We start from the raw sequence: 14,024 nt of genomic DNA on the forward strand, positions 1-14,024 counted from the left end.
GAGAAACGTCCAAGGAATGCCCATCGCCGTATTGAGACATAACATTATTCTGTAGCACAAACCCATTGTCATGATACAGTTTGACGATTAATTTGATAATTTAGCTGCAGAGGCTTTAACATATTGATGCTGGTCGGTGCAGGGAAACCTACAATTACAATTTTTTAAAAGTATTTTTTTAATTAGACATTCTCAAATTACATTACCGACATTGCCAGACAAACAAAATTTAAAGATTTTTACAAAATTAGCTGGGTGTTCGAACTGTGATGGGTTTACTACAGTTGTAAAAAAAAATCAATGCATGTGGTAATGACTTTCTCCACAGTGGTGACTTGTATTTCTCAGGACACAGTTAAAATAGGTACGAAATTCTGTGCAAGTGGAATTACACGTTAAGCAAATGAAATTTCATGTCAAGGTACAGTAGCTGAAGCATTCAACATGGGAACAATACCAGTTCTTCTAATGGGCATTCAAGAATTACATGCGTTTCTCACAGCTCTAAAAATCTCAGATAAAATCCTGTCATATTACTTGCAGTGTCATCAACAAGGCGCCAAGTTAGAAAATACCTGCGGTGCAAATTTCATGTGGAACAGGAGCAAAAAAGGACCAAAGAGGGTTTAAAATAAAACTGCTGCAGTGGAGATGGTGTCCCAAAAGCAAATTGGAGCACCGCCATCTTACCACACGCACAAAAAGTATTAGCATGTTATGGAGAATGTAGGAAGCGTTTTCTTCCCACTTGGTGCAGGTTTAAGGGTTTACGTGGCATTGAAAATCAACTTCCTTCTTTCTTGATGGATTTTGATGAAAATTGTCAAATGTTTAGAATGTCTCCCTGATGCTTCCATAAAAGTTTCAAAGCGATATCTTGAGAACATTCTATTGAATTTTATTGAGCAGAATTTTTTTCCCTAGAACTTTCTGGAGGGCCTGGGGAGCTGAATAAATGCAATGGAAGGATTGTTGAGTATTGACTGCATAGCTAAATGCATGCTGAAAGTCGTGACAGTCTGGCTTTTTTTTTTGCAACACAATTTTTTTGGAGTGTCATTTTTTTATGCTACCTTTGCATCAAGCACACTTTCGGAGTAGATCAATAGCGATATCGTAAATTTATAAAACGTCAAAATAAGAAAGTGAGGCTTTCATGCCCTGCGCTGTAGCCGAAGGAACGTGACAAAAAAAAAGAACGGTGTATATGCTAAACGATAACAAGGAAATCACCTCCGGAAACTGAGCAGAAAGGAAAAAGAAAACAGTTTTGAGAAAACAGCTCTCAAAGTTTCACCGTCTCTTCAGTTCCATAAAGACACCAAATTTGTAGTCTTTGGGGTGTTTTGTGATGTTGCGCTTCTTGTATATGTGGCCTTCGGTCTAGTGTGCCTTCGTTCCCCCCCTTCCCATTTTTTATCTTTGCATGGCATATTCTTCGCTGCTGCTCTACAAAGAGCATGGTGCCTGGGTTTCAAACCAAGTGAGGTGCAGAACTGTGTGTGGACATGAATATAGTTCCAGTATTGTACCTGCAGGCTGCCTCATTCATAGCAGTCTCCAACACAATGAGCGAGGCATTTTTTTCTTTTGGTAGAATTGACTATGTTACTGAATGAAGGCTCAGAGTCTCAACAGCCTTCCAATCTTCCCTTGACAATGGCTGTGGAACTTAGGGTCAGAGAGCCAGTGATAGATATGCAGCTGCTATATATATGTGCCTTCCAGTTTGTACTTATGTACCTTTGTATAATGCCTCGATCACTTTTGCAGCCAGGTGTCTGTGAAAGCCTAAGGGGCCTGTGAACAGAGCTCATGATGAGGTTGTCTTCATGAAGGGGTGGTATGATAGCTATTGTTATGAGTTATCGTGACAATATGATAATAGAGTCAACGCACAATGGTACTTGGTTGCGGGTCCTAGGTGCCGAAGTGCGAAATGCCTATCCGCAGTTCGAGGTGCCGACGCGCGAAATGCCTGGCCGCGCAGTTCGAGGTGCCGACGCGCGAGATACCTAGCTGCGCAGTCCGAGGTGCCGACGCGCGAAATGCCTCGCCGCGCAGTCCGAGGTGCCGACGCGCGAAATGCCTGGCCGCGCAGTTCGAGGTGCCGACGCGCGAGATACCTAGCTGCGCAGTCCGAGGTGCCGACGCGCGAAATGCCTGGCCGCGCAGTTCGAGGTGCCGACGCGCGAGATACATAGCTGCGCAGTCCGAGGTGCCGACGCGCGAAATGCCTCGCCGCGCAGTCCGAGGTGCCGACGCGCGAAATGCCTGGCCGCGCAGTTCGAGGTGCCGACGCGCGAAATGCCTGGACGCGCAGTTCGAGGTGCCGACGCGCGAGATACCTAGCTGCGCCGTCAGAGGTGCCGGCGCGCGAACTGCCTGGCCGCGCAATTCGAGGTGCCGATGCGCGAAATTCTTAGCCGCGGGTGCGAGGATTGCGTGCGCGATGTGCTTGGTCGCGAAATCCGAAACACGGAGTGCTGAAAGGTATCTTGGTCGCGAAGTCCGCGTCGCCGATGCTCAGAATGCTTGGCCGCGGGTCTGAGCAACACCTCAACATAGAGGGTGTTGGTCTGAGACGTCCACAAACGTAGGGATCGGCCATGCTACTGCGATTTCTGCATAGCAGGCCTCTTGACACGTCGAGATTACGGCGAGTGGAGACGTCCAAACTTGAGAGGTGCAAAGAGCCGAACAGACGACGCGAGCGCCGGACCAATGGCGAGCTGTACTGGAGTAACGTGGCGGGCGCGACTAATCGCAGACTCCGGCACGACCTTCAATCCTTTACTTTTTGTGTGCCTGTTTCTGTATGGAGGAGATAGCTGAATGAGCAGATTTGAAGATGGAGAAATGCGCTTTCAGAGACTAAAATGACAGCGCTCGGTTGCGCTGTTCCGGAGATATTGTAGCACGAAAAATGCTGTTTCATGATTTCCGCGAAATTATTCGCCACCTTGGTTGACAAAACAAATTCTTTAGAGCACTTCTACGTGGTCTACAGTGATATTTCGGAATCAGATAGAAAAAAAGTTATAGAAACTGAGAGCGATTTTCAAAAAATTTATTTTTAGGCCATTTCTCGTGACGCAAAAGCTGCGTCCCCCCTTAAGGTGGCTAGGTAATTTCACTTTGGGTATCATGTTCGATTTCTACCTTTGTGTCACTGATATTTAGGTTCAAACTTGAAGGTCGTGGAACATATTATGGGATATCATAATAAGCTAAAAGCCACTCAGCCAAAAGTATTATTTTAGCCAGAAACAACAAGCTTTTATCTTCAATTATCCTAGCATTTACACTCAATGAGCAAGAATGTGAACTGTGAAAAGGCTGACTGGTGCAGCTCCCTTTGAGAAGTGAAGTAAGGGGCAAGTTCTGGCTTCACCTCTGCTGGTAAGAAGCTGAGGGGCTGACACTTCAGAAATCGATTTTAAAACCTCCTTGAAAATAATGACACATGTCACCACATATCAAGAGCTGTACGAGAAAAATCTAATATGTGTGTTTTGGCAAAAGAAGGTTATGAAACCTGAGATGTGCTTGGATGACAGGAAGACAAGCAAACCTTTATAACACACAACTTTATTCACATCTCCAAAATACATAACTTAAGTAGAATTCTTTTTTACAATTTTGTATTGACATACATGTTGCTGAGCCAACCACACTGTACTGTTTTTCAATGCAAGGTCAACTGCAAAAAGATATAATGTTCACACGCATACAGAACTTGTGCACAGTTACATGGTGCGTGCGCTTTGTTCATGGGTAGACAGTGGAGCTGCCATCAACAGTGCTGCACTAAAACTTGCACAGTCATCCTGGTCACATCAAACAAAAGCAAATCATGAAGGGTGGTGCCTTGCAACCATGAGCAAACGAGTACCCAATGTGCAATGCCACAGACATACTTGACAACATTGTGTGTCGCAACGAGCACATGTCACTTGTGCAGAAAACCGATGAAGTATGGTATCTATAATGCACGTTCCTCAGCTACAACACGGCAGTGCAAATTGACAAGGTACCATTATGGCACTAAGAAAACAGTGAAACCAGCAACCAGCATGTATGCTATGCACACTTCCTTGACCTTTAGTAGCAATGTGTTCTTCGTATAAAGCTCAAGTGCTGCTGTGACAAGGGGTCGTATTATACAAAAATTCTTTTTCTTTCCCATTTTTCTTGCTTTTACATCCTTATCTGCTTTTCATTTCCCATTCCTTTTACTCCTACGTCATTGGATGGAATGATGCCAAGCCTTTGTTATTGCCAGTATTGGACACTAGCCGCAACAGGCGATGAGAAATGTGTAGAATCGAAGAAAGGGAATCCTCGCACTATATGGCCCCAGATGCCTTTTATTTTTGTCGAGAAAGCTGTAAGCACACAGCTTTCTCGCCAAGAACGCCTTCAAAGTGACTTTTGTAAGTATCGTCAATAAACTTGAATCAGAAATAGGGTGGCCCAGTGATGAAGGCTGGAAGTTTGGAGATCACGGGAGGAGGGATATTGGAGACAGGTGTTAAGGGCATAGGGCGACACAAGATTGTTGCTTTCATTTTCTAAACTGCCACTGCAAAAACACTTGCAAGTTGTACTTCACTGCACTGCAGGAAATGTGTGGTTTAGCACTGACATTAAGCGTCAGCATCTGACATGCTTCTCCTGCTGTACAGCAACGTCTTGGCCTTATCTTGCTGTTAACTTTTTTTTCTGTTACAGTTAAACCTAGACATAACGAACTTCAAGTAACAAAATTCTTCATATAACAAAGCATTTAACTTTTTGTAGCTTCTTGTCCATATAACACTGTGCATTTAGAAACTCAACACACAAAATGCGTTTATACGTGATTTCAATATAAAAAAATTTCTCTGCTGCTGCAAAAATCAAGACAATAAATGGAAACTCTCATTGATGTAGATGATCAAATGGTTGAATTACAAGCGGCTGCTTGCGAACACACCTCTCAAATTATGCTCTGCGCAACCAAGAGTGACCGCTGAAGTGGAGCAGTGTCATGTTCCGTATAAAGTCCAAGTGTGATAAGTGCATATCATGTCCTGCATGCTGTATGCGTTGGGTGTGGGTAAAAGTGCGCGAGGGTGAGCTAAGAAGGATGGTGGCTTGATGAGCACTGTCTTCCTGCATGAGCAAGGGATCAAAAAGATAGTGCCAAGCGAGCTCTTGGTAACGCGTACAAGCACAACATGAGGGGAGGGGTGGGGGGCAGTGGGGGGCAAGTTGTCATGTGTCTCTTTTTCTAGCACGGTCGTGGCTCCACACGGCTGTCAGTGTGGCTGAGCATATAAGCAGCTCTGTGCGCTCTGTTTTAGAGGTTCTCTGCTGTGTGTGCAAACCACAGTGGGCATGCTGTGATGGCGTGGTATCATGTGTGCTGTCTTCCCGCACATTCATTAGTGGAGTTTGCGTAATCTCGACTTTTGCAGACACATTGAAGTGAGAGGCAGAAAAAGCATTCGCTCTTCGCTGCCAGCAATCAATGATATTGGTTGATAATGATAATGATATTGATATGATAATGATACTGCCAGTTCAATGATATTGAACTGGAAAGGTGGGCGAGTTGGTATGCATTCAAAATGGTAACAGCGTGAACAAAACGATGGATGGGATGATAGCATGGTCCCACTGCTGGGGTCACTACCAGCCCCGAGGGCAGAGTGAACGCAAAAGTGTGGCTGGCTTTGCTTCACACTGCCAATGTGAAGGTATCGTCGACAAAGCCTTAAACTATATCTCTTGTTGCCAGCTCTCAACTTCAACAAAATTTTTTTTTCTCATTCAAGCTTGCTTTTTCTAATTGCCTGATAATTCAGAAAATTTTGCAGCCCCTTCTGTGCATTAAAGGTCTATCAGCAACTATACTTATTTGCAAAAAAGGTCAAATTTCAATATAACGAAATTTTGATATAGCAAAGCAAATTGAAAATTTTTACCGACTCCGTTATATTGAGGTTTAGCTGTATACAGTGCAATATTATCGATACGATTCTGCCTAATACGTTTTTCAGGATAATACTTTTTTTTTTCTCCCGGTCAATGTCCCATAGGAGCAATATATATTTCTTATAATGATTGCGATCCCGTTTCCACCTGCAATTGGATAATACGACTGCAGATGTGGGCTTTTACTGGTATTTCTAAATCTCATAGCTTTACAATCCAGTGTACTAGCTTAAATAACATTCCAATGACCCAACGACAATGCGTTAAGCCCCGGCCACACTGGAGAAAAAACACGTCACATTGCCAGTGGTAAAATGCTGCTGTGGCAGTGCGGCCACTGTTCAGCTGAGTGTGGAAAAGTCGGATACTTTTTTTTAAGTTCCAGAAGAACTTTGTTACGGATATCGAAAAGAAGAAAGTTTAATGCAAGCTGATGAGCTAGTTCAACGTTGCTGAATAAAAGTGCGTTGGCTGTGGGTTGTGTGACGTTCAGCAATGCCCCTCCATATAACATACAGTATTATGCGGAGCAGTATCACTGACGCCACACGAACCTTTGCTATTGAGTATGTCATTGAGTATGCCTATTTTCATGTTTTTTGAAGGTTGCTTTGTATAATACGATTTCCGGATGATACGTTTTATTTTCCGATTTTCGTGAGATCGTATCCATGCGATCCCACTGTAATTTGTTTTTGGAGAATCGTATGTGATCATATTGTCATGCAGCAGTCCCGGTATCAGATTGAGAAACATGCAGAAGCTGTCATCTTATGTTCTGGGAGGAATAACGCGAGCACAAGGCAAGAAAATAAAGTGTCTGGTTATAAACTATAATCCAGACATAATTATTTTACACCTCTGGTACCACTGTGAATATGGTGAATCACTGAGCGAGTGACTGTGTACAGTTTTTGTCAAAAATATACAGGCTATGTTGCCTGCAGTTTGCAACCGCCAGGCTTACTACAGGCTGGTTAAGGAAATTCCTGTGATATACCATAAGTTCCAATTCCCTGGGGAATGAAAATAACTTTTGTACTCACCATTGAGAGGTCTGCAGTGTCAGAAGCACCACAATAACCGCACCACACACATGAATGACATATATGATGAAGGCACTGATATACTTTAGACAAAGGCTGTACAGTAAAACCTCATTAAACCATATCCACTTAAACAGTAGCTTCGTTTTAAAAGTAGTAAAGTCAAATCCCTGACTCAGCGACCATTGAACATAACAAGTTTTGTATCCACACGAACCATACCAGCTTATTGCGTATGCAATGGTTAACACATAGTGTTTCCACTTTTCGTTTTGCAATCCTGGCGGTACGTCGTCCCCATCCCTGCAGAACAATAAGTCTCAGAGATCAGAACAAGGGCCTCCGATCCTCTGAAGCTACATCAACATCAACATCATTGCAGCGCCGTGCCAGAGAGTTGTTGGTATTGTGTAAGCTAGGACTCGCGTCATGCTGAAGCTCGGATAAAAAACACCCGAGTGCTCAGTGTAGAAGAAAAATTGGACATTGTTTGTACTGTCGAACGTGGCACGAAGAAGTGGGTGCTGGCACACGGTAAGGATCTATCGTTGACTACAGTGTGTGGCATTTGGAATGTGAAGAAGTTGCTCGGCAGTGCTGCTGCGACCGCGAACAGATGTCGGCTACGAGGTTTGACTTTTTGCCATCGTTGCTTCTGTTGTTGCCAAAGGGTTGCCTAATGACAGTGATGAGGACGACATGGAAATCAACAGCACGGGCGATTCAGGCCCAACAGTGGCAGAAGTTGCACGTTATGCCAGCTTCATGAATGCAATCGTCATGACGAGAACAACACCCTGCAATGAAACAGGCGCCCCGTGACTTCTGCAGCGCACCATGCCCTTGCATGGAGAATATGCAATGCCAACGAGAAATCTGCCATGCGAGTGTTTGCCGAGAAGAGGGGGCTGGCTGAAAAGCTGGCTCGCAGCATCAGTAAGTTGTAGGCCGCTGCCGTTGCTGCCAGGCCGTTGCGGCATCAAACGAAAATAAGAGACTTTTGTTGGGCAAAGTGAATAAATACTGCATGTTTCTGCACTTTCATCTCAGTCTCTCCGAGTTCCGTTTTTGACAGGTGAGTGGGTGATCTCATACTATTTTGGTTAAGGAGTACTACCATTTAGTATGTACTTTTTCTGAGCTCCGGCCAACTACGGTTTAGTGAGGTTTCATTGTACCTACATAATTTTTGTCTCTTAACCCACTTAAGACTGCTAATTCCTGCGATTGAAAACATTCGTGAAACATGGACTATGGTATCACTATGGTATCATGCAATGTAGGGTTACATCAACAAGACCTTAAACCACGAGTACAGTCTCTAAGATTTGATAGACGCGAAAGAATTATCCGGAAATTACAAGCAAGTCATGACACATTTCAACGTACCATATTTCTGCACACATTATTACATGATCTGTAAATTCTCTCCTACATCGTCTTTGTTTCTGCAGGTCCTGGAGGTGCTGTGCATAAGTGTAGAAGACGTTGCCAAGCTTTCTGATATGCATACATTACTGATGCCTTCCTTCCGAACCACCTTAAGAAAGCGATCAACTCTAACTGAGGTTCTGTTAGGCCCTTGCCACCCTCCATACAGTCAGCAAGTCTGAGAACCTGCAAGACTGCAGCTTCATAAGGTAACATTCTGCTTATAAAAGCTGGCTGGTTCTTCAGCTTGGAGGCCTCTGACCATCGATTACAATGAAGTGAGACATCGTTGCTGCTAAAAGCATGCGCATAAGAACACAAACATGAAAGGAAATAATTATGACAGTGGCCCTGTCGTCGTGATTCTTTTCTTTAGTGCCTGTGTTTTTGTGTGCATCCTTTTAGTGGCAATGGTGTCTCGCAGAAAATACCAACTAGGCCGAGAACAAGTTCATCTGATCACATAGAATGCTGAAGCCATTTGTGTCTGTAACGGAAGCCATGTTGCGTTAAGTGCATCCCCCAGTCGGAAACAAACATACAATGGTGCTGTGTGTCTCCTTTCCCAAGGTGCACAGATGACCCAGTGAGAGAAATTCTGCCACAGAGTTCCATGCTACGTGATGCCCCCAGCTCCAGCTCCTTACCAGAAACCTTAAATGTATAAGTGGGTGACAACCACAGAATGTGGTGGCGAATACAGTACAGTTCAACACTAAAGAAATTTGTGTAAATCCACCAGCCAATTATGTTTGCTCATTTATGTGATGTTGTAGCATCTCCTGAGAAACCCATGGAATGAAGCAGCATGGAGTGCAGCAGCATGGAGGGCAGTTGCAGTGGTTTTGAGGGCAGCATTCACATGGAATTCTTAGACTGTCACTGAGTGGAGTGCACAACACAATATTTGCATGGTGGGAATAACTGTGAGTAGCATGGAGCTTCTACAAGTCTTGGTTGTCTCCGAAAATGCAACGCAGTAAAGAGCCAAGCTTTCGTATAGGGCCTCTGGTGGCAATACGAATGGCAATATGGTGCCCCTCCTTTACAGACAATAATGATGATCGATGACTGTTGATGTGACAAACACGTAATCTATGTTAGCATGTGTAAGCTTTTTGCTGTGTCACGCTAAAATTAGGCTTTTCTCTACGAGCCTGTGATACACGCCCTGCATCTGCATAAGCTGCACGTGCGTTCCCTGCTCCATGATAGTACCATGGTCCATGACTGCGATGCGGTCCGCCACCTTGATGGCAGACAGGCGGTGACTCACGAAGATGCAGGCACGATCCCCCAGGTTATTTTTTACTGCTTCCAAGACAGCCTGGAACAAATCAAACCAAATCAAATCAAATCATGGGGCTTAGCATCAAAGAGTAGCACACAGGCGATGAAAGACAGAGTAGTGGATGGCTCTGGTTTATCACAAAGATGTTCTGTGTAGCAAAACTAATATATGGACACAGAGGAAAAACAGGACATATGCACAGTGCTAACTTTCAAGAATGTTGTGTGTGTGCGTCCCATTCTTCCCCCCTCTGCATTCGTGTAATAGTTGCACTGCACTGAACACCTTCCCAATGACCTACCAACAAGCTCAAATCACAACCCTGTCCAGCTCTGGATTAATTTTGACAACCTGGTGCTCTTTAACATGCACCTAAGTCTAAGTATGCAACCATTTTTACATTCTGTACCGATCAGAATGCGACTGTTCTTGCTGGGAATCAAACCTAATCCCTCAAGCTGAGCACCAAAATGCCATAATCGCTAAACCGTCAACGCAAGTACCCAGGAATTAGGAGTGCCAAGTGAATCACAGGAAATATGTTCAAAATAAAAAGCTAAAAAGATGCCATTCAGATATTACGAATACCTTTGAGCTACAAATTAAAAGAGAAAAGTGCAAGTTGACAAAGCAAAGGTGAACACAATAGACAGCAGATTGTAGAACAGTGGAAGCAGTGCGCAATGGTAGCCTGATATCAGTTGGCTGACATGCCAGGGTTTTGTTTAAACACACGCGATCCCAGGGCAGGCACGCAGTAGAGGCCTTTCAAGCAAAACATTTTTCACTGTCATCACAATCCCTCACACGTTATCACGCAACGAGGGCTGCATGCGCATTCCCACTTGGCACGTGAAAAGAAGCTGCTGTGCCATACATTCACACATTGCTGGTGAAGTGCTTTGCAAATGCAGTTATAGCTGGCTTAAAAATAGAGCAAAAGAAATCTAAGCTGTGCTCTCCAAGGGGCAGAGAATGAACGTTTATTTACAGCAACAGGCAGAGAGCTTAGCCTATAGCTGACTCTAGTCAGTTACTTTGCACTGGGAGAAGGGAATTAAATCAAATAGTGGAGTTTAACGTCCTGAAACTGCACAACGGGTTACGAGTAACACTATAGTGGAGGGCTCTAGACTAATTTTGACCACCACCCCCATTGAGATGCAGTTGCTGTGGCTGGGAATTGAACCCGCATCCTCATATTCATCAACAGAACACCATAGCCACTGCGGCAGGTGGGAGAAGGGAAGAAGCAAATTAATTAAACGGATTAATCTAATTTGGGGGGTTTTACATGCCAAAACCACAATATGATTATGAGGCACGTGGTAGAGGAGGACTCCGGATTAATTATGACCACCTGGAATTCCTTACCACGCATGGAAATATAAGTACACAAGTGTTTTTGCATTTCACCCCCCAATGAAATGTGGCCAGGATCGAATGTGCGACTCTGAGCTCAGCAGCATGACACCATAGCCGCTAAGCTACTGTAGCGGGTAGCAGAAGCAGAAAAATGAAAAATGATTGTGGTTATGCGACAAATGAGAATAAGAATTGTCATTGTTATTGTTGTCACAGGATGAACAAATTGGCAAATGTGTTTTGAATCCAGGCCTGTGGCTCATAAAACCAAAATAAGGCACGGACAGCCTGGAACGATCATTTGCACTCCTTGCCATGGGTCAAATCAGAGTCCTTTAGAGAGAAGTCCACTTGGCAGTGGCGACGCATTTGAAACGACGCTGAGCCCTCTTTATGCTCTTTCACTGCAGGTTCGTGCTCTTTTACAGAATTTGATTCCTTTAGTTGCTGCTGCCAAGCACAGCTCTAGATATTATCGCAAATTCTTTTCTTCTTAGTGTGCTTGCTTAAATGTTTAAAGACATGTCTAAATTGAAAGAAGACATGAAGGGTGAATTTGCACATCTAAAGGAAGAATATAAACAAGAATGGAAAGCTTTCCTGGGGCTGCGGAATGAGATTTATGGAATGAACTAAGAAAAAATGAAAATTTAACAAGGAAATCTTGCCTAAGGTCTCGAGTATGCGTACAGAACGAGTAAAGAACTAAAACAAAAGCTAACTGTTGAGCAGAAGAAAAAGAGTAAGTTAGACCCAGACAATGAGGAACCACAGGGAAAATATGTCAGTCTCGAATGCAAGACACAACAACTAGAAAGACGGCTTGTGCATTCACAGCAGTATTCTGGTAAGACGAATTTTAATATACAGGCAGTTAGTAGTCATGACAATGAAGATGTTTTCAACATTGTTTCTCGAATTGGCCATGCTGTGAAAGAAAAAATGTCAATAAATGACATTGATATATGACATTGCGTACCAACCAGACCTTCAGATAGGAGCAACAACGTAATTCAGTTTAAATCCCAAGCTAAGAAGGATGCCACATTAAAGAAGGCTAAAACCACGAGGATTACTGACATACATTGGGCTAGACAACTCGGAACCAGTATACGTAAATGAGCACTTGTGCCCCACAACTGAAGCGATTTCTTGGAATGGCCATTGGAAGAAAGCGTCAGCATAACTGGAAGTCTATTAGGTCTTCCGATAGCAAGGTCTTTGCAGGGCAGTTCGAACACTAATCAGCTACGAGGATTGAACACGAAGAGGATCTCCCTAAAATATGTTATGGATCCTGATTGGTGTCAGAAGCGTGCTTAGACAAATAATCCAATATGGAATATTCTGAATTTGTACTGCCCTACAATGTTGACCTCCCAAATGCATTTCATACATCTGCTTTATATCTCAATGCTTGTTCAGTGGCCAACAAAGAAGGCCAGATTTGTTTTTTTTAATGAATGTTCTTTCAGATTTATTGATATATTGATTTCTGAAAGTTGGTATTATGATGGCTGCCAAATGTTAAATTTATATGGCTACAAATCGTCTCCCAAAAATCGTCAAAGTAAGCGTGGAGGTAGCGTCGCAATACACAATGCAAAGTGCCGAAAATATGAAGTTTTAACAGAATCCAGAGTCACAGCCAATGACTATGAAATACTAACCTTGAGAGACAAAACTGGAGTCCCATCCATTATGTTCCACCCAACAACCGGAAGTGTACCTCGACTCTTACATTTCCTAGACGACTTATCTGACTTCGTAAACATGAACAATTATTGCTTTATCTGTGAAGGTTTTTTAAACATAAATGCTTTAGAATATAACAATAATGCTTTCAACCTCAATTACAGAATTTACTCATCTGGCTTGTTTAATGCTACAGTAACATTATTATTACATTAGTACATTATTATTATTATTCTTATATAGCAGTAACTACCTGCACTGCTCTTGACCTTTTCATCACTAATTTTGACAGTAGTGCAGGTACGATTTCATTTGATATCACCAATCATTGCCCCGTATGGTTAATATAACGAACTCTAGAAGAAAGCAAGCATAGATGAAGAGATGAGATTCAGACGAGACATGAAATCGACATGATCCTGAGCCTCCCTCAGTATAGTGGCGCCATCTAGTTCAGGCACCTGCAAACACATTCTTTCAGACACCATAAGTTTTACATCAAGATTTTATTAATAGCCATTGGATCTTTCTGAAAAATATATGGAATTAAATTGACACAGTGCCCTTGCTATGTACATGCTATGTGTAAATGCTTCTTTTTGCATCATATATTGAGTATTTTTAGTGTTACAAAAATTTGAGGTAGCAACATGGCGGTGGCGTTGTGGTTGCCACATTTTCATCCAGCTTTTCCTCTAGAGTTAGTATACTAACTCTATGCATTGCTTTGTGATATATTCAAGCAATAGCATATCAAGTAATACAGAACAAGCTTGTTCCACCTTTCATCAAGTTTCTGATAAAGTGTTGGAACTGCGCAAAGGCGCAACTTGTGCATATGATGATGGGAAACCACTTGAATGACGCACATTCAGTCACCGTGAAACCAGCAAAGACAGACCATTAATTTGGTGAACATCGTTGATAGGGAGCTTTATTGAGCATACTTCACTAGTTTTGTGATCTCTTGACTTTTCTTCCAGCTACAGATAGACAGTAGTCGGCAAAGTTTTTGTTGGGACACGCATACAGGGCCTATGTGTTGTCACACCACAGGAAACCATTTTCTCAGGCTACTTTTGTAAAAGTTGTCTGAGAAAATGAAAGTGATTTTTGGCCCGCTCTACCAATCCACGCGTACGCGGCCGCATATGTATACATCCAGTAGCATGGAAGTTCACAAGGTTGGTCTACCTTAACTAAATATAGATGCA

At 43.1% G+C, this 14,024-nt stretch overlaps 1 protein-coding gene across 3 annotated transcripts in view; it reads right to left on the reverse strand.

The window, feature by feature from the left end:
- Positions 1 to 3,575: 3,575 nt before the first annotated feature.
- Positions 3,576 to 14,024, reverse strand: part of LOC126540047 (ATP-dependent translocase ABCB1-like) — a 186,782-nt gene continuing 176,333 nt past the window's right edge. For all 3 annotated transcript variants that reach the window (XM_055075236.2, XM_055075241.2, XM_055075240.2), the window contains exon 27: positions 3,576 to 9,786. In XM_055075236.2, coding sequence (XP_054931211.1) covers positions 9,586 to 9,786 — 201 coding nt within the window. In that variant the 3' untranslated portion in view covers positions 3,576 to 9,585. The remainder of the gene's footprint in view (positions 9,787 to 14,024) is intronic.

The sequence above is a fragment of the Dermacentor andersoni genome, chromosome 3 (genome assembly GCF_023375885.2).
Source record: "Dermacentor andersoni chromosome 3, qqDerAnde1_hic_scaffold, whole genome shotgun sequence".
Lineage (NCBI taxonomy): Eukaryota > Metazoa > Arthropoda > Arachnida > Ixodida > Ixodidae > Dermacentor > Dermacentor andersoni.